Raw genomic sequence first — 21,503 nt, 5'->3', positions numbered from 1 at the left:
TGCAGGGTGGTGGGAAGTAAAGAAGCAGAGGATGGGGTGGTTAGCGCACATGTACAGACAGCTTGTACGGAGTTTGTGAGGAAAGATAATCAAATGTTAGAGCAAAAATGCACTCAGCCTGATGGTTTGAGATGTGTCTATTTTAATGCAAGGAGTATGATAAACAAGATGGATGAACTCAGAGTGTGGATCAATACATGAAACTATGATGTCGTGGCCATTACAGAAACTTGGATGTTTCAGGGGCAGGAATAGCTGCTGAGTGTGCCAGGCTTTAGATGTTTCAAAAGGGACAGGGAGGGAGGCAAAAGAGGTGGGGGGCATGGCATTGCTAATCAAGGATAGTGTCACGGCCGCTGAAAGGGAGGAAGTTTTGCAGGGATTATCTACCGAGTGTGGGTGGAAGTCAGAAAGAGGAAAGGGGCAATAACTCTACTGGATGTTTTTAATAGACCCCCAATAGTAACAAAGACATCAAGAAGCAGATAGGGAGACAGATTTTGGAATGGTACTGTAATTATAGGGTTATAACCATATAACAATTACAGCATGGAAACAGGCCATCTCAGCCCTTCCAGTCCATGCTGACGCTTACACTCACCTAGTCCCACTGGCCCGCACTCAGCCCATAACCCTCCATTCCTTTCCCGTCCATATACCTATCCAATTTTACTTTAAATGACAATACCGAACCTGCCTCTACCACTTCTACTGAAAGCTCATTCCACACAGCTACCACTCTGAGTAAAGAAACTCCCCCTCATGTTACCTTTAAACTTTTGCCCCCTAACTCTCAAATCATGTCCTCTTGTTGGAATCTCCCCTACTCTCAATGGAAAAAACCTATCCATGTCAACTCGATCTATCCCCCTCAAAATTTTAAATACCTCTATCAAGTCCTCCCTCAACCTTCTACGCTCCAAAGAATAAAGACCTAACTTGTTCAACCTTTCCCTGTAACTTAGGTGTTGAAACCCAGGTAACATTCCAGTAAATCTTCTCTGCACTCTCCGTATTTTGTTGATATATTTCCTATAATTCAGTGACCAGAACTGTACACAATACTCCAAATTCGGCCTTACCAATGCCTTGTACAATTTTAACATTACATCCCAATTCCTATACTCAATGCTCTGATTTATAAAGACTAGCATACCAAAAGCTTTCTTCACCACCCTATCCACATGAGATTCCACCTTCAGGGAACTATGCACCATTATTCCTAGATCACTCTGTTCTACTGCATTCTTCAATGCCCTACCATTTACCATGTTATGTCCTATTTGGATTATTCCTACCAAAATGTAGCCCCTCACACTTATCAGCATTAAACTCCATCTGTCATCGTTCAGCCCACTCTTCTAACTGGTCTAAATCTCTCTGCAAGCCTTGAAAACCTACTTTATTATCCACAACACCAACTACCTTAGTATCATCTGCATACTTACTAATCCAATTTACCACCCCATCATCCAGATCATTGATGTATATGACAAACAACATTGGACCCAATACAGATTGCTGAAGTACACCACTAGTCACCGGCCTCCAACCTGACAAACAGTTATCCACCACTACTCTCTGGCATCTCCCATCTAGCCACTGTTAAATCCATTTTACTACTCCAATATTAATACCCAACGATTGAACCTTCCTAACAAACCTTCCATGCGGAACCTTGTCAAAGGCCTTACTGAAGTCTATATAGACAACATCCACTGCTTTACCCTCGTCAACTTTCCTCATAACCTCTTCAAAAAATTCAATAAGATTTGTCAAACATGACCTTCCACGCACAAAATCCATGCTGACTATTCCTAATCAGACCCTGTCTATCCAGATAATTATATATATCATCTCTAAGAATACTTTCCATTAATTTACCCACCACTGACATCAAACTGACAGGCCGATAATTTCTAGGTTTACTCTTAGAACTCTTTTTAAACAATGGAACCACATGAGCAATACACCAATCCTCCGGCACCATCCCCGTTTCTAATGACATTTGAAATATTTCTGTCAGAGCCCCTGCTATTTCTACACCAACTTCTCTCAAGGTCCTAGGGAATATCCTGTCAGGACACGGAGATTTATCTACCTTTATATTCCTTAAAAGTGCCAGTACTTCCTCCTCTTTAATTGTCATAGTTTCCATAACTTCCCTACTTGTTTCCCTTACCTTACACAATTCAATATCCTTCCACTTAGTGAATACCGAAGAAAGGAAATTGTTCAAAATTTCCCTCATCTCTTTTGGCTCCGCACATAGCTGTCCACTCTGATTCTCTAAGGGACCAATTTTATCCCTCGCTATCCTTTTGCTATTAAAATAACTATAGAAACCCTTCAGATTTATTTTCATCTTACTTGCCAAAGCAACCTCATGTCGTCACTACCTCCTCCCATAGATGCTGTCTGGCCTGCTGAGTTCTGCCAGCATTTTGTGTTTTCACTCGTATCTTCTTTTAGCTTTTCTAAATTCTTTCTTAAGATTGTTTTTACATTCTTTATATTCCTTGAGCACCTCATTTACTCCATGCTGCCTATATTTATTGTAGATATCTCTCTTTTTCCTAACCAAGTTTCCAAAATCCCTTGAAAACCATGGCTTTCTCAAAATTTTAACCTTTCCTTTCAACCCAACAGTAATATGCCATTCGGCTTTACAATTCAACCGCCAGGGGCAAGATATGTTAAAGTGCCGGGGTTAGGACTGAGCTTAAGTTAACATTCAATGTATTTTAGTAAACTATTTAAGAACTTTTTAAAAGCTATTTATTAATGTTTTTTGAGAGGGTGATTTTAGATGCATATCATATTTATACTGAGTTAAGTATTGTATGTAATTAGTTTTGCTACAATAAGTGTATGGGACACTGGGAAAAAAATGTTGAATTTCCCTATGGGGATGAATAAAGTATCTATCTATCTATAAAGATTCTGTACCCTTAAAATTTCACCTTTAAATTACCTCCATTTCTCTATTATATCCTTCCCATATAGCAAATTGCCCCCATACACTCCTTCTAAATCCTTTCGCATCTCCTCAAAGTTAGCCTTTCTCCAATCAAAAATCTCAACCCTGGGTCCAGTCCTATCCTTCTCCATAATTATATTGGAACTAATGGCATTGTGATCACTGGGTCCAAAGTGCTCCCCAACACATACCTCTGTCACCTGACCTATCTCATTCCCTAACAGGAGATCCAACACTGCCCCTTCTCTAGTTGGTACCTTTATGTATTGCTGCAAAAAACTACCCTGCACACATTTTGCAAACTCCAAACCATCCGTCCCTTTTACAGTGTGGGCTTCCCAGTCTGTGTGTGGAAAATTAAAATCTCCCACAATCACAACCCTGTGCTTACTACAAATATCTGCTACCTCCTTGCAAATTTGCTCCTCCAATTCTTGCTCCCCATTAGGTGGTCTATAATACACCCCTATAAGTGTTACTACACCTTTCCCATTCCTCAATTCCACTCAAATAGCCTCCCTAGATGAGCCCTCTAATCTATCCTGCCAAAGCACCGCTGTAATATTTTCTCGGCCAAGCAATGCAACACCTCCTCCTCTTGCTCCTCCGATTCTATCACACCTGAAGCAACTAAATCCAGGAATATTTAGTTGACAATCACACCCCTCCTGCAACCATGTTTCACTAATAGCTACAACATCATGTTTCCAGGTATCAATCCACGCTCTAAGCTCATCCACCTTTCTTACAATGCTCCTAGCATTAAAATAGATGCATTTAAGAAACTCTCCACCTCTTCCTCTCTGTTTATCCCTAACGATGCTTTCACCTTTATTATCTTTTTCTTCCTTCTCTCCTACATCTTCGGTCTGAGCGCTCCTCTTCTCTATCACCTGCCTATCCTCCCTCACACACTGTCTACTAGCTTTCTCTATTTGTGAACTAACCTCTTCTCCCCTAGTCTCTTCAAATTGATTCCCACCCCCCAACCATTCTAGTTTAAAGTCTCCCCAGTAGCCTTAGCAAATCTCCCCACCAGGATATTGGTCCCCCTAGGATTCAAGTGTAACCCATCCTTTTTGTACAGATCACACCTGCCCCAAAAGAGGTCCCAATGATCCAGAAACTTGAATCCCTGCCGCCTGCTCCAATCCCTCAGCCACGCATTTATCCTTCACCTCATTCCATTCCTACTATCACTATCGTGTGGCACAGGCAGTAATCCCGAGATTACTACCTTTGTGGTCCTTCATCTCAACTGCCTTCCTAACTCCCTATATTCTCCTTTCAGGACCTCTTCCCTTTTCCTACCTTTATCATTGGTACCCAAATGTACCACGACCTCTGGCTCCTCACCCTCCCACTTCAGGATATCTTGGACGTGATCAGAAACATCCCAAACCCTGGCACCAGGAAGGCAAACTATCATCCGGGTCTCCTGATCGCATCCACAGAATCGCCCATCTGACCCCCTAACTATCGAGTCCCCTATTACTACTGCTTTCCTCTTCCTTTCCCTACCCTTGTTGTTGTGATGGTTGATTTTAATTTGGCATCTCCTTAGAGCAAGATGTTTGAATAGGGTGGAGTTTCTTAGGTGTGTTCATGAAGGTTTCCTGATGCAATATATTGATAAGCCAACTAGAGGAGAGGCTGTACTTGACTTGGTATTGGAAAATGTACCTGGTCAGGTTTCAGATCTCTCAGTGGGACAGCATTTTGGAGGTAATAATCACAACTCTATCTCCTTCACCATAGTATCAGAGAAGGATAGGAGCAGACAATTTGGGAAAATATTTAATTGGGGTAGGGAAAAATATAATGTGGAAAGAAATTGGGAACATAAATTGGGAGCATATGTTCTCAGGGAAATACACAGTGAAAATGTGGCAAATGTTCAATGTTGCATGGTGTTCTGCACAGGTATGTTCAATTGAGGCAGGAAAAGGATGGTAGGCTAAAAGAACTATGGTGTACAAAGGATGTAGAAAATCTAGTTAAGAAGAAAAGAAAAGCTTACAAAAGTTTCAAGAAACTAGGTACTATTAGAGCTCTAGAAAATTACAGGGGTGTCAGGAAGAAGCTTAAGAATGAAATTAGGAGAGCTACAAAGGGCCATGAGAAGGCCTTGGCAAGCAAGATTAAGGAAAACCCCAAGGCATTCTACAAGTACGTGAAGAGCAAGAGGATGAGCTGTGTGAAAGGAGCGATAGTGGAAAGAGGATGTGCTGGAGCTTTTGAAAGGTATTGAGTTAGACAAATCGCTGGGACCGGATGAGATATACTCTACGCTACTGTGGGAAGTGAGGGAGGAGATTGCTAAGCCTCTGCGATGATCTTTGCATCATCAATGGGGGGGGGGGGGGGGGAAGTACCAGAGAAATGGAAGGTTGCAAAGGGAGTAGAGATAACCTAGGAGATTATGGATCAGTGAGTCTTACTTCAGTGATGCGCAAGCAGTTGCAGAAGATCCTGAGAGGCAGGATTTATGAGCATTTGGAGAGGCATAAATTGATTATGGTTGGTCAACATGGCTTTGTTAAGAGCAGGTCGTACCTTACAAACCTAATTGAATTATTTGAGGATGTAACAAAACTCATTGATGAAGGTAGAGCAGTGGAATGTGTATGTATTTCAGTAAGGCATTTGATAAGGTTCCCCATGCAAGGCTCATTCAGAAAGTAAGAAGGCATGGCTTTGTTAAGAGCAGGTCGTACCTTACAAGCCTGATTGAATTATTTGAGGATGTAACAAAACTCTTTGATGAAGGTAGAGCAGTGGAATGTGTATGTATTTCAGTAAGGCATTTGATAAGGTTCCCCATGCAAGGCTCATTCAAAAAGTAAGAAGGCATGGGATCCAAGGAGACCTTGCTTTGTGGATCCAGAACTGGCTTGCCCACAGAAGGTAAAGGGTGGTTGTAGATGGTTTGTATTCTGCAAGGAGGATGGTGACCAGTGGTGTTCACAGGGATCTGTTCTAGAATCCCTCCTCTTTGGGATTTTTATAAATGACCTGGATGAGGAAGTAGAAGGGTGAGTTAGTAAGTTTGTTGATGACACAAAGGTTGGGGGCATTGTGGATAGTTTGGAGGGGAGGTTACAGCGGGACATCGATAGGATGCAGAACTGGCAGACGGAGTTCAACCCAGATAAATGTGAAGTGGTTCATTCTGGAAGGTCAAATTTGAAGACAGAATATAGTATTAATGGTAAGGCTCTTAGCAGTGTGGAGGATCAGCAAAATCTTAGGATCCGTATCCATAGGACACTCAAAGCTGCTGTGCAGGTTGACAGTGTTGTTAAGAAGGCATATGGTGTGTTGGCCTTCATTAACTGTGGGATAGAATTCAAGAGCCGTGAGGTAATGTTAGTTATCTAAGACCTTGGTCAGACCCCACTTGGAGTACTGTGTTCAGTTCTGGTCACCTCATTACAAGGATATGGATACTACAGAGAGAGTGCAGAGGAGATTTACAAGGATGTTGCCTGGATTGGAGAGCGTGCCTTATGAAAATAGGTTGAGTGAACTTGGCCTTTTCTGCTTGGAGCAACAGAGGATGAGAGGTGACCTGATAGAGGTGTACAAGATGATGAGAGACATTGATCATGTGGATAGCCTGAGGATTTTTCCCAGGGCTGAACGGCTAACATGAGGGGGGGGGGGATAGTTTTAAGATGCTTGGAAGTAGGTACACAGGGGATGTCAGGGGTAAGCTTTTTGACACAGAGTGATGGGTGTGTGGAATGCACTGCCGGGGGCAGTGGTGGAAACGGATACAATAGGGTCTTTTAAGAGACTCTTATATAGGTACATGCAGCTTAGAAAAATAGAGGGCTATGCAGTCAGGAAATTCTAGACAGTTTCTGGAGTAGGTTACATGGTCAGCACAACATTGTGGGCCGAAGGACCTGTAATGTGCTGTAGATTTCTACGTTCGATTTCATAACACATTAGGAACCACTTACATTTGACATTAATATCATCGTCCTGCCATGGTTTAACTTTCCAAAATGCTGCACCTCTCACACCAGTTATAATCTACCTATTATCTTTTCAGTCACTTCCCCAATGATAATAACCCTGTTGTAGCCTTTGACAATCTTATTCACTTTTCACCACACCAATTTACATGTCATCTTGAAACCTATTAATCATTAGTATATATGCCAAATAACGTGGACTCTGCACTGACTACCATGGCACACCTCTGCCACAAGCCTGTAATCTTGAAAAACAACACCCTCAATGGAGGTTTTAATGGGAAGGGGCAAAGAAATGGCAGACAAACTGAATAAATACTTTGCTTAGTCTTCACTGTGGAAGACATCGGCAGCATATGAAAAATTCAAGAGTGTCAGGGGGCAGAAGTGAGTACAGTTGCTTTTACTAAGGAGATGGTGCCTGGCAAGCTGAAAGGTCTGAAGTTAGATCAGTCCCCTGGAACAGATACTACACCTCAGGCTTCTGAATGAGGTAGTTGAAGAGATTATAGAGGCACTAGCATTGATCTTTCAAAAAACAATGGATTCTGTGATGGTTCTGGAGGACTGCAAAGTCACAACTCCACTCTTTAAGAAGGGGGTGAGGCAAAGAGCAGGAAACAATAGTCCAGTTAGCATGACTTCAGTGGTTGGGAAGATGTTGGAGCCCATTAAGGATGATGTTTCAGGATACTTGAAGGAATATGATAAACTCAGCCAAATTCAGCTTGGTTTCCTTAAGAGGAAATCTTGCCTGACAAAATCTGTTGGAATTCTTTGAGAAATTAACAGGTAGGATAGACAAAGGAGAGTCAGTGGATGTTATCTGCTGCAATATTACCTCATGGCTTTTGAATTGAATCCCTCAACTAATGAAGGCCAGCACACCATTTGCCTTCTTAAAAACTCTATCAACTTGGCAGGTAACCTAACAATCTTATTCATCCTGTATTCTGCCTTCAAGTTTAGCCTTCCAAAGTGTGTCACTTCACATTTTTTCCAGGTTGTACTCCATCTGGCATTTCACAGCCCAGCTCTACATCCTTTCAATGTCCTTTGTAACCTACGACAACTTTCTACACTATCTACAGCACCACCAACCCTCTCATCATCTTCAAACATACCATTCCACCTTTTCACTTCCTCATCCAAGTCATGTATAGAAATCACAAAGAGCAAGAGCCCTAAAATGATTCCTGTGGAACACACTAGACACTGACCTCCAATTAGAAAATGTTCCATCTGCTACTACTGGGCAAACCAATTCCAAATCCACACAACCAACTATCCATAATGATCCTTCCATGGGGAACCTTGTCAAATGCTTTACCAAAATCCAGTTCCATCACATCCAGTCCACCTTCATCATTATGTGCTCAAAGACATAAACATCTCCCTCTTTTTATGTCTACATGGTCCAGACAGTAAACATTTTCCTCCCTGAGTTCGCTGCCCTTTATATTTTCATGTCCATATATGCTCCATTGAATAACAATGCAGATGGCTGGGTTTGTAAGTTCACAAATGACAATGTGGATGCATGGGTTAGTAAGCTCACAGATGTGGTAGTTAGCTGTAAGAGTAAGTCGGAGACTGGGGGCCTTGCAGTCCAGCAATAACAATTATTCAGTGGACTACATCACGTGCTGAAATAAATTCAGTCAGAATACAATGTAAAGAAAACAAACTACTGACCCGTATCATGACGACATGAGATTCCAGTAGTATCTCAGAAAATGATGGTTTCAGCACCTCCAGGCTGATATTCGGCACTGAAATGATTATATTAAAGTTACATATATCCAGATTTTTGGAACATGCACGTCTGAATAAAACACTTGTACTTACATAATTCCTTTTAAGTTCTGAGGACAGACAAAAAAGCAGTTAAGTGTTCTTGTCTTGTTATGAACTGTAACGTTTTAGAACCAAACCAGCAGCAAGATATTTCACACTGAGTCAAGAGTTTAATGTTAAAACCACTATCTTTTTTAGTATGTACTTATAATATAGTAACTCAACCAAGATAAACAAAAGTTAACAGTGTTATGTGTATATATGTGTGTAAATATAGCACCCAAACTATTGAGCTTGGGGGAACAAGACTTATCTTGAGAAGGTGAAGTAGGAAAGTTCAGTCATCCACGTAATAAATGATAGGAGAGAGATATTTGTAATCCACGTTGTAATGGAGAAAGAAGGTAAGTATAAAGTATTCCACAGGTTTCACGCCGGTAAAACGAGATAACAGTCACCGTAGATCTTGTCCGTCATGTCATTCCAAATCCCCATACGAATTATCACTGAAAGTGACCTGTCACAGGAATATTGTCTTCCAGTGCTTACCACACAATGTACCCAGGCAAGGGCTACACAAGTGGTTCCACAAGATATCCCCAAAATCCAGTCCTTTGGATTATCCGAAGTGACAGTCACACATTCTGGAGCAAGCTTGCCCGGGCGGTTCGTAGTTCCAAGTCTTGCGAAGATTGCAAGAGTAGCTGTTTTCTCTCTCTCTCTCTTATAATAATCTCTCTCAAATCTCCCCTCATTCTTCTACACTCCAGGGAATAAAGTCCTAACCTATTCAACCTTTCTCTGTAACTCAGTTTCTCAAGTCCCGGCAACATCCTTGTAAACCTTCTCTGCACTCTTTCAACCTTATTAATATCCTTCCTGTAATTCAGTGACCAAAACTGCACACAATACTCTAAATTTGGCCTCACCAATGCCTTATACAACTTCACTATAACATTTCAACTCTTATACTCAATGCTTTGACTTATAAAGGCCAATGTACCAATAGCTCTCTTTACTACCCTATCTACCTCTGACGCCACTTTTAGGGAATTTTGTATCTGTCTTCCCAGATCCCTCTGTTCTACTGCACTCCTCAGTGTCCTACCATTTACCTTGTATGTTCTACCTTGGTTTGTCCTTCCAAAGTGCAATACCTCACACTTGTCTGTATTAAACTCTATCTGCCGTTTCTCAGCCCATTTTTCCAGCTGGTCCAAATCCCTCTGGAAGCTTTGAAAACCTTCCTCACTGTCCACTACACCTCCAATCTTTGTATCATCAGCAAATTTGCTGATCCAATTTATCACATTATCATCCAATTCATTGATATAGATGACAAATAACAATGGACCCAGCACCAATTCCTGTGGCACACCACTAGTCACAGGCCTCCATTCAGATAAGCAATCCTCCACTACCACTCTCTGACTTCTCCCATTGAGTCAATATCTTATCCAATTTACTACCTCACCATGTATACCTAGCGACTGAATCTTCCTAACTAACCTCCCATGCGGGACCTTGTCAAAGGCTTACTGAAGTCCATGTAGACAACATCCACTGCCTTCCCTTCATCCACTTTCTTTGTAACCTCCTCGAAAAACTCTAATAGATTTGTGAAACATGCCCTACCACGCATAAAGCCGTGTTGATTCTCCCTAATAAATCCCTGTCTATCTAAATAGTTGTAGATCCTATCTCTTAGAACTCCTTCCAATAATTTACCTACTACTGACATCAAACTTATCGGCCTATAATTTCCTGGATTACTTTTAGAGTCTTTTTTAAGCAACGGAACAACATGAGCTATCCTCCAATCCTCTGGCACCTCACCCATAGATACCGACATTTTAAATATATCTGCCAGGGCCTCTGCAATTTCAACACTAGTCTCCTTCAAGGTCCGAGGGAATACCCTGTCAGGTCCTGGGGATTTATCTATTCTGATTTGCCTCAAGATAGCAAGCACCTCCTCCTCTTCAATCTGTATAGGTTCTATGACCTCACTACTTGTTTGCCCTACAAATCTGCCTCAGATGACTTCATCGATGACTACTTCTTTGATGACCATTCTGCGAGGCAGTGTCTTCCTTATAAGTGGAACTTGCCTGCTATTTAACTCACGATTGGTGCTCCTATTATAGCTGCTGATAGGGCACATACAATGAGCTAAAGCTCCCTTTTCAAATAACTGCTGCCGACCTGAGAGGAATCCCTCTTGGTAAAGCTCTGTTGACGCCGCTGATAGGCCACACACAAAGGATTAATGCTCTCAAAGTTCCCTTTTTAAATAACTGCCACTGACCTGCAAGAAATCCCTCATAGAATTTCTCTTATATCCTTTAAGATTTATGAGAAGCATAGATAAGGTGGACAGTAACAGTCTTTTCTCCAAGGTAAGAGAGTCCAAAATGAAAGGCAATGATACAGGGTGAGAAGGGTAAGATTTAAAAGAAACTCCCTCGCGCATAGTGTGTGATGAGCTGCTAGAGAAGTCGTTGAGGTATGTACAGTAGAATCATTTAAGTACTTGGATAGGTACATGGAGGGGCAGGGCTTGGAGAGATATGGGCTGAAGGCAGGAAAGAGGAAGAGGACAGCGAGGCTTTGAGAAGAAGTGCGGCGGCGGCCATTTTCAAATTGCTTCTCAGATCGGAGTTCTGAGAGGCGGGACTGCGCAGGCGCGTGAAGGAGGCCTGGGAAGGAGGGAAGATATATAAAGGAGAGAAGGAGTGAGGTAGTTCTCTTTTGGAAGAGGACAGCGAGGCTTTGAGAAGAAGTGCGGCGGCGGCCATTTTCAAATTGCTTCTCAGATCGGAGTTCTGAGAGGCGGGACTGTGCAGGCGCGTGAAGGAGGCCTGGGAAGGAGGGAAGATATAAAAAGGAGAGAAGGAGTGAGGTAGTTCTCTTTTGGAAGAGGACAGCGAGGCTTTGAGAAGAAGTGCGGCAGCGGCCATTTTCAAATTGCTTCTCAGATCGGAGTTCTGAGAGGCGGGACTGCGCAGGCACATGAAGGAGGCCTGGGAAGGAGGGAAGATATAAAAAGGAGAGAAGGAGTGAGGTAGTTCTCTTTTGGAAGAGGACAGCGAGGCTTTGAGAAGAAGTGCGGCGGCGGCCATTTTCAAATTGCTTCTCAGATCGGAGTTCTGAGAGGCGGGACTGCGCAGGCGCGTGAAGGAGGCCTGGGAAGGAGGGAAGATATAAAAAGAACGCAGCCTTAAGCAGCGGGCAGCTTCGTTTGTGGGCAGCGGAGTGAGCCGGGAGCAGAGTGTAGGGCTTGGGCTCAGAGGGCTTAGGCGGAAGAGGGCACAGTAGGCTTATCTTTTAGTTCTCCTTGTTATTTTCAGTTATTCGGGAAGTATGAGTGTGAGGGAAGCTTGTTGTTCTCGGTGTCGGATATGGGAGGTCCTGGAGTCTCCGAGCCTCCCGGACGTCCACATCTGCGCCAGGTGTGTCGAACTGCAGCTCCTGAGGGACCGAGATAGGGAACTGGAGCTGCAGCTCGATGACCTTCGCCTGGTCAGGGTGAGGAAGTGATAGAGAGGAGTTACAGGCAGGTGGTCACTCCGGGGCCACGGGAGGCAGATAGGTGGGTCACGGTCAGGAAGGGGAAGGGGCAGGTACTAGAGAGTACCCCAGTGGCTGTACCCCTTGACAATAAGTACTCATGTTTGAGTACTGTTGGGGGGGGACAGCCTACCTGGAGGAAGTGACAGTGGCCGGGCCTCCGGCACAGAGGACGGCCCTGTAGCTCAGAAGGGTAGGGATAGAAGAAAGAGGACCATAGTAATAGGGGACTCGATAGTCAGGGGTTCAGACAGGCGGTTCTGTGGAGGTGTTCGGGAGTCCCGGATGGTAGTTTGCCTCCCTGGTGCCAGGGTTCGGGACGTTTCTGATCGCGTCCAAGATATCCTGAAGTGGGAGGGTGAGGAGCCAGAGGTCGTGGTACATGTAGGTACCAATGACATAGGTAGGAAAGGGGAAGAGGTTCTGAAACGAGAGTATAGGGAGTTAGGAAGGCAGTTAAGAAGAAGGACCGCAAAGGTAGTAATCTCGGGATTACTGCCTGTGCCACGCGACAGTGAGAGTAGGAATGGAATTAGGTGGAGGATGAATGCGTGGTTGAGGGATTGGAGCAGGGGGCAGGGATTCAAGTTTCTGGATCATTGGGACCTCTTCTGGGGCAGGCGTGACCTGTTCAAGAAGGACGGGTTACACTTGAATCCTGGGGGGGACCAATATCCTAGCGGGGAGGTTTGCTAGGGCTACAGGGCAGACTTTAAACTCGTAAGATGGGGGGGTGGAAATCAATTTGAGGAAACTATGGGAGAGGAGGTTAGTTCACCAGTAGAGCAAGTAAGTGGACAGTGTGTGAGGGAGGAAAGGCAGGTGATGGAGAAGGGATGTGCTCAGCCCGAAGATGTAGGGGAGAAGAAAGAAAAGGATAATAAATTTGAATGCATTGCTAGGAATGAAAAGAGAGGAGGTGGAGAGTATCTTAAATGTATCTATTTTAATGCTAGGTGCATTGTAAGAAAGGTGGATGAGCTTAAAGCGTGGATTGATACCTGGAATTATGATGTTGTAGCTATTAGTGAAACATGGTTGCAGGAAGGGTGTGATTGGCAACTAAATATTCCTGAATTTAGTTGCTTCAGGTGTGATAGAGTAGGAGGGGCCAGAGGAGGAGGTGTTGCATTGCTTGTCCGAGAAAATCTTATGGCGGTGCTTTGGAAGGATAGATTAGAGAGCTCCTCTAGGGAGGCTATTTGGGTGGAATTGAGGAATGGGAAAGGTGTAGTAACTCTGATAGGAGTGTATTATAGGCCACCTAATGGGGAGCGTGAGTTGGAAGAGCAAATGTGTAAGGAGATAGCAGATATTTGTAGTAAACACAAGGTGGTGATTGTGGGAGATTTTAATTTTCCACACATAGATTGGGAAGCTCATTCTGTAAAAGGGCTGGATGGTTTAGAGTTTGTGAAATGTGTGCAGGATAGTTTTTTGCAACAATACATAGAAGTACCGACTAGAGATGGGGCAGTGTTGGATCTCCTGTTAGGGAATGCGATAGGTCAGCTGACAGATGTATGTGTTGGGGAGCACTTCGGGTCCAGTGATCACAATAGCATTAGCTTCAATATAATTATGGAGAAGGACAGGACTGGACCTAGAGTTGAGATTTTTGATTGGAGAAAGGCTAACTTTGAGGAGATGCGCAGGGATTTAGAAAGAGTGGATTGGGTCAAGTTGTTTTATGGGAAGGATGTAATAGAGAAATGGAGGTCATTTAAGGGTGAAATTATGAGGGTACAGAATCTTTATGTTCCTGTTGGGTTGAAAGGAAAGGTTAAAGGTTTGAAAACGCCATGGTTTTCAAGGGATATTAGAAACTTGGTTCGAAAAAAGAGGGATGTCTACAATAGATATAGGCAGCATGGAGTAAAGGAATTGCTCGAGGAATATAAAGAATGTAAAAGGAAACTTAAGAAAGAGATTAGAAAAGCTAAAAGAAGTTACGAGTTTGGTTTGGCAAATAAGGTGGAAGTAAATCCGAAAGGCTTCTACAGTTATATTAAAAGCAAGAGGATAGTGAGGGATAAAATTGGTCCCTTAGAGAATCAGGGTGGTCAGCTATGTGTGGAGCCGAGGGAGATGGAAGAGATTTTGAACGATTTCTTCTCTTCGGTATTCACTAAGGAGAAGGATATTGAATGGTGTAAGGTGTGGGAAACAAGTAAGGAAGTTATGGAACCTATGACAATTAAAGAGGTGGAAGTACTGGCGCTTTTAAGAAATTTAAAAGTGGATAAATCTCCGGGTCCTGACCGGATATTCCCCAGGACCTTGAGGGAAGTTTGTGTAGAGATAGCAGGAGCTCTGACGGAGATCTTTCAGATGTCATTAGAAACGGGGATTGTGCCGGAGGATTGGCGTATTGCTCATGTGGTTCCATTGTTTAAAAAGGGTTCTAGAAGTAAGCCTGGCAATTATAGACCTGTCAGTTTGACATCAGTGGTGGGTAAATTAATGGAAAGTATTCTTAGAGATAGTATTTATAATTATCTGGATAGACAGGATCTGATTAGGAGTAGCCAGCATGGATTTGTGCGTGGAAGGTCATGTTTGACAAACCTTATTGAATTTTTTGAAGTACCGTAGATTCCGGACTACAGAGCGCACCTGATTAAAAGCCGCAGGCTCTAATTGTAGAAAGAAAATCAATTTTGTACTTGTACAAGCCGCACCGGATTTTAAGCCGCAGGTGTCCCACGTTGTAATAGATAGATAGATAGATAGATAGATAGATAGATAGATAGATACTTTATTCATCCCCATGGGGAAATTCAACTTTTTTTTTCCAATGTCCCATACACTTGTTGTAGCAAAACTAATTACATACAATACTTAACTCAGTAAAAAATATGATACGCATCTAAATCACTATCTCAAAAAGCATTAATAATAGCTTTTAAAAAGTTCTTAAGTCCTGGCGGTTGAATTGTAAAGCCTAATGGCATTGGGGAGTATTGACCTCTTCATCCTGTCTGAGGAGCATTGCATCGATAGTAACCTGTCGCTGAAACTGCTTCTCTGTCTCTGGATGGTGCTATGTAGAGGATGTTCAGAGTTTTCCATAATTGACCGTGGCCTACTCAGCGCCCTTCGCTCAGCTACCGATGTTAAACTCTCCAGTACTTTGCCCACAACAGAGCCCGCCTTCCTTACCAGCTTATTAAGACGTGAGGCGTCCCTCTTCTTAATGCTTCCTCCCCAACACGCCACCACAAAGAAGAGGGCGCTCTCCACAACTGACCTATAGAACATCTTCAGCATCTCACTACAGACATTGAATGACGCCAACCTTCTAAGGAAGTACAGTCGACTCTGTGCCTTCCTGCACAAGGCATCTGTGTTGGCAGTCCAGTCTAGCTTCTCGTCTAACTGTACTCCCAGATACTTGTAGGTCTTAACCTGCTCCACACATTCTCCATTAATGATCACTGGCTCCATATGAGGCCTAGATCTCCTAAAGTCCACCACCATCTCCTAATATGAGATATTTACACAGAAAGATATTACATGTGAGGATTTTTTAACTTTTAATTAAATCCGTATGGTAACATAAACAAATACATATTGCAAATGCTTTTTTTCGAACCGTGCCTGTAACACGGCTACTTTTAAATATACATATGTATCAGTAACACACAAATTACGTTGCGTATACTTTTTTACTGAACAGTGCACGAACAACATTCCAATATCTCCTAACGACTGGTAAAAAAATATATACTGCAGCCTACCAGGAAAAGTTATTGATCGCCTTTAACTTAAAAGCTGCATCATATGTTTGCAGCATTCTCGCGCGGGTCTAATGCGCTTGCCCCCTCCTTTCCATTTATCGGAAACCGGTATTTTCCCCACAAGACGTGGCGAAACCGGATGTGACGTCATAGCATCCCGGGATGTAGTACAGAAAACAAATATACTTAAAACACTTCTAACTTTAACTAGAAAATACTAACAAATGAATTACTAAGTGAAAATATTATAAACTAAATAACTGCCATAAAGGCAGCACAATGCTTTTCTTCGAGTGTTTTCCATGTTGATGAGGGTGAGTACAAATGACTGATTTACAATAATTTAATTGTGAAAGTGCGCTTGATTTATCGTACAATTTCATTGGACCTCTGTGAACTACTCATCAATTTTATTGGTCTACTGTTACGAGGCAAAATGTTTTTGGCGGCATGAAAAAAAACCATGCATTAGCCGCACCGTAGTAAAGGCCGCAGTGTTCAAAGCTGTTCAAAGCGTGGGGAAAAAGTAGCGGCTTATAATCCGGAATCTACGGTAGTTACGAGGAATGTTGACGAGGGTAAGGCAGTGGATGTAGTCTATATGGACTTCAGCAAGGCCTTTGACAAAGTTCCACATGGAAGGTTAGTTAAGAAGGTTCAGTCGTTAGGTATTAATGCTGGAGTAATAAAATGGATTCAACAGTGGCTAGATGGGAGATGCCAGAGAGTAGTGGTGGATAATTGTTTATCGGGATGGAGGCCGGTGACTAGCAGGGTGCCTCAGGGATCTGTTTTGGGCCCAATGTTGTTTGTAATATACATAAATGATCTGGATGATGGGGTGGTAAATTGGATTAGTAAGTATGCTGATGATACTAAGGTAGGAGGTGTTGTGGATAATGAGGTGGGTTTTCAAAGCTTGCAGGGAGATTTATGCCGATTAGAAGAATGGGCTGAACGTTGGCAGATGGAGTTTAATGCTGAGAAGTGTGAGGTTCTACATTTTGGCAGGAATAATCCAAATAGAACATACAGGGTAAATGGTAGGCCATTGAGGAATGCAGTGGAACAGAGAGATCTAGGAATAACAGTGCATAGTTCCCTGAAGGTGGAGTCTCATGTAGATAGGGTGGTGAAGAAGGCTTTCGGAACGCTGGCCTTTATAAATCAGAGCATCGAGTACAGAAGTTGGGATGTAATGTTAAAATTGTACAAGGCATTGGTAAGGCCAAATTTGGAATATTGTGTACAGTTCTGGTCACCAAATTATAGGAAAGATATCAATAAATTAGAGAGAGTGCAGAGACGATTTACTAGGATGTTACCTGGGTTTCAGCACTTAAGTTACAGAGAAAGGTTGAACAAGTTAGGTCTCTATTCATTGGAGCGTAGAAGGTTGAGGGGGGATTTGATCGAGGTATTTAAAATGTTGAGAGGGATAGATAGAGTTGACGTGAATAGGCTGTTTCCATTGAGAGTAGGGGAGATTCAAACGAGAGGACATGATTTGAGAGTCAGGGGGCAAAAGTTTAAGGGAAACACGAGGGGGTATTTCTTTACTCAGAGAGTGATAGCTGTGTGGAATGAGCTTCCTGTAGAAGTAGTAGGGGCCAGTTCAGTTGTGTCATTTAAGGTAAAATTGGATAGGTATATGGACAGGAAAGGAGTGGAGGGTTATGGGCTGAGTGCGGGTAGGTGGGATTAGGTGAGATTAAGAGTTCGGCATGGACTAGGAGGGCCGGAATGGCCTGTTTCCGTGCTGTGATTGTTATATGGTTATATGGAAATAGTGACTAACTGGGTGGACAACATGGTTGGCATGGTCTGAGCTGGTCGAAGGGCCTGTATCTGTGCTGCATTGCTCTATGATTCTGGATTGTGATTTCCCCACCCTCAGTCTCCAAGGATTCTGGTTCCTGATAGATCACCTCTCAGTCTCCTATGTTCCAAGGAAAAAGTCCTAGCCTGTCCAACTTCTCCCTATAACTCAAGTCTCGTAAGTTCTGGCAACATCCTTGTAAATCTTTTCAGAATTCTTTTTATTTTAATAGTATCTTTCCTGTAGCAGGATGTCCAAAACTGAACACAACACTCCAACTGCAACTTCACCAGTGTCCCATACAACTTTTGTACTCAATGCCCTGACTTATGAAGGCCAGTGTGTGCCAAAAGCCTTCTTCGCCATCCTGTCTGTGAACAGGAGATCATGTCTTACAGACTTGACTGAAGTTCTGATAGTGTGACTGAGAAAGTTTGTGAAGGCAGGGCTGTATACATGTCTTATGTAGACTTCAGTCAGGCCTTTGATGAGGCTCCATATGGTAGGCTACTCTCAAAGGTTAGATCCCATGGAATGCAGGGAGATTTGGTTCATTTGATACACAATTAGTTTGATGGTAGAAACCAGAGTGATGAAGGAACACGCACAAAATTCTGGTTGAACTCAGTAGGCCAGGCAGCATCTATGGAAAAAATGTACAGTACAGTTTTGGCACAATAAGTCAATTCCATCTCTTTTCCATAGCTGCTGTCTGGCCTGCTGAGTTCCTCCAGCATTTTGTGTGTGTTGCTCGGATTTCCAGCATCTGCAGTTTTTTCTCTTGTTACTGATGAAGTAAGGTCAATTTTCAGATTGTGTGTCACAGGGATGTGGTCTGAGCCAATTATTGTTTGTCATTTATATCAAAAACTTGAATAAGAATGTACAAAGTATAGTTTGTAAGTTTGCTGATACACTAAAATAGGTGATAGAGTGAATAATGAAGGAGGATATAAAAAATTATAGTGGGATCTTGATCAGCTAAGTAAGTGGGTCAAACAAGGGCAAATGGAGTTTAATTCAGATTAAGTGTGAGATGTTGCATTTTGGAAAGTCAAATCAAGGGAGGATTTTCACAGTGAATGACAGCGCACTTTGGACTGGTAGAACAAAGGGACTTTGGAGTACAAATACTAGGTGTCCTTCCACCCTCCTTAAATAGGGTGATAGTGAAGTCTCCAATTTTGAAAAACTCTCTTTTCCTGTCATCACCAGAACTGGCAATTGCTCTGGTAAGTCATTCATCTATGATGTTGACTTGTTTCTGTATTTGCACAGCCTGACTTGGTGGGCAAGTCCCATGGCCCTACATTTTCAACTTCTTGTGTGTTTTCATTCTCCAACTGTCTTCATCTCATAGCTTTGGTTCCCTTTTCTCTCATTAACTGATCTGTGATCTCATCAGCCAGATGAGTTCTGCAATTTAACCACACAGTAACTTTGGCCTCACCCTTTCACAGATATTCCCTTTGTCATATCTATGCTTCTACTACTTCTCAGCAACTTCAAGTTCACTTTTTTCTCTCTTTCTATTTCTTAAAGTACTGTATGTCTTCAGCCTGAAACATTTTCTATTTCTCCTTCCACCAATGTTGCCAGATGCAAGTGTTTCCACCATTTTCTATTTCTGATTTCCAACTTGAGCATTTCTCATATTCAAATTGATGGGCTTCCCACATTATAATGTTAAACCAAGAAATGTTAAATTTTATAGACACAAGATATTTTTTGCAGATACATTTGCAACACTTACATTTGGCATTAATATGATCCTCAATGTTCCACAATGAGTTGGGGGCTTCTTTAAGGTAAGGACTACAGCTGACTTCAACCTGCTCCCATCCCCTGCAGACAACAAAGATCAACAAAAGAAGCATAAATATAGGTCAAGTTTTCAACTGATTTCCAGAATCAATTCCTATCAAAACACCAAAAGTGGCCTCTGACTAGAAATTTGTATGGATGAATCACATAAATAATATGGTTTTGAGTGAAATCAGAAAGAATCTGGGTATCCTACTGTGAAGGGGAAGAGCAGGGGTGGGAAGGAGGGCACAGAAAATAGAAAATAGGTGCAAGAGTAGGCCATTCGGCCCTTCGAGCCTGCACCGCCATTCAGTATGTTCATGGCTGATCATCCAACTCAGAACCCTGTACCTGCTTTCTCTCCATACCCCCGATCCCTTTAGCCACAAGGGCCATATCTAACTTCCTTTAGCCACAAGGGCCATATCTAACTTATGGGAAGCATGCACATGGGAAGTGGTAAAGCTCTCTACTGGCTGAAGTGATATCCAGTTAAGGGAAAGATTGTTGTCTTTGAAGGTTATTTACCTCAGCCTCAGGAGGAGAAATTGATAGATTCCTGATTGGTCAGGATATCAAGGGATATGGTGAAAGGGTAGGTGTATGGGTTGAATAGGATCCAGAATCAGCCATGAATGGTCTAATACTGCTCTTATGTCTTATGGTCCTCACTACAGTAATTCTTCAGTGGTTGGGCTCAACTGCCTGTGCATGTTTCTTATTAACTTTATCTCTACAATGGCTGAAGTGGGAATATTTTCAAATAATTGCACAATATCCCCAATGTAAGGACTCATAAGGATATCAAAGGTTATGGGGAGAAGGCAGGAGAATGTGGAGAGGGATAATAAATCTGCCAAGTTGGAATGGTGGAGCAGACTCAATGGGCTGAATGGCCTTATGGTCTAATGACAAATTACATCTGACAAAACTGAACAATTTGGGATATGAAGGAAGGTCGGTGTAGGTAACACAGTTCAAAGAATCAAGTCATGACACAGAAGACAGTCATGCAGTCACTTAAAGCTCTTTTTACACCCTGTACAGCAATTTGATTAATCCCATTCCACTCATCCTTCTCCAAAGACTTGCAAATCATTTTCACTTCAAGTGCCAATCAAACTCCCTCAAGCCCTGTTTGAGTTTTAATCCATAGTATAACTATTCCCTGTGTTTGTTTCCTGTTGCATACTTGTAATTTTTGCCCACCACTTAGTGTTTGCTGGATCTTGAACCATTTAACCTCTTTACACCTGTCATGATCTTGCTCTCCTCTAACCATTGTAGGAGACCAAGGGGTGACCTCATGGAGGTTTATATAATTAAGAGGGGCCTAGGCAAAATGGAGAGTCAGATTCTTCTTCCAGGCACAGGGAGTCTAGAACTTAAGGGTAAAGGTTTAAGGTCAGAGGGAAAAAGCAGAGATATGAGGGATAGGTTCTCTCCCCACATAGTGGGTGATCATTAACTGGAACATACTGCAGGAGGTATGGTATTAGCACTTAGAATTATCATAAGACTTTAAGACACAGGTACAGAATCAATATGTTACAAACATTTGGATAAGGCATAGAGGAATACAAGCTTAATGCAGGAAAATGGAATTAGCATAAATAAGCATCACAATCAGCTTGGATGAAATGGGCCAAAATGGCCCAATTCTATTCTTCAGGGTTCCATGAATAACTGTCACCTTGGCAAACATGAACAAGGGCTGCCTGTGCTCTTTCTGCATTATAGACTTCTACTGTCAATACCTCTGCTAGGTAATCTGATTCAGTACATATTTTACATAAACTGCATTACCA

The 21,503-nt window shown here is 42.5% G+C and overlaps 2 protein-coding genes across 4 annotated transcripts in view; one reads left to right on the top strand and one right to left on the bottom strand.

The window, feature by feature from the left end:
• pomt2 (protein-O-mannosyltransferase 2) overlaps nt 1–21,503 on the bottom strand; it is a 303,990-nt gene that overhangs the window by 61,757 nt on the left and 220,730 nt on the right. For both annotated transcript variants that reach the window (XM_073039121.1, XM_073039122.1), the window contains 2 exons: nt 19,643–19,734; nt 8,659–8,735 (listed from right to left, as the gene is read on the bottom strand). In XM_073039121.1, the coding sequence (XP_072895222.1) occupies nt 8,659–8,735; nt 19,643–19,734 (169 nt within the window). The remainder of the gene's footprint in view (nt 1–8,658; nt 8,736–19,642; nt 19,735–21,503) is intronic.
• The window catches only part of tmem63c (transmembrane protein 63C), a 616,893-nt gene that overhangs the window by 506,628 nt on the left and 88,762 nt on the right, over nt 1–21,503 (top strand). The window lies entirely within an intron of this gene.

The sequence above is a fragment of the Hemitrygon akajei genome, chromosome 3 (assembly GCF_048418815.1).
Source record: "Hemitrygon akajei chromosome 3, sHemAka1.3, whole genome shotgun sequence".
NCBI classification, from domain to species: domain Eukaryota; kingdom Metazoa; phylum Chordata; class Chondrichthyes; order Myliobatiformes; family Dasyatidae; genus Hemitrygon; species Hemitrygon akajei.
This window is presented reverse-complemented; position numbering and strand designations above follow the sequence as displayed.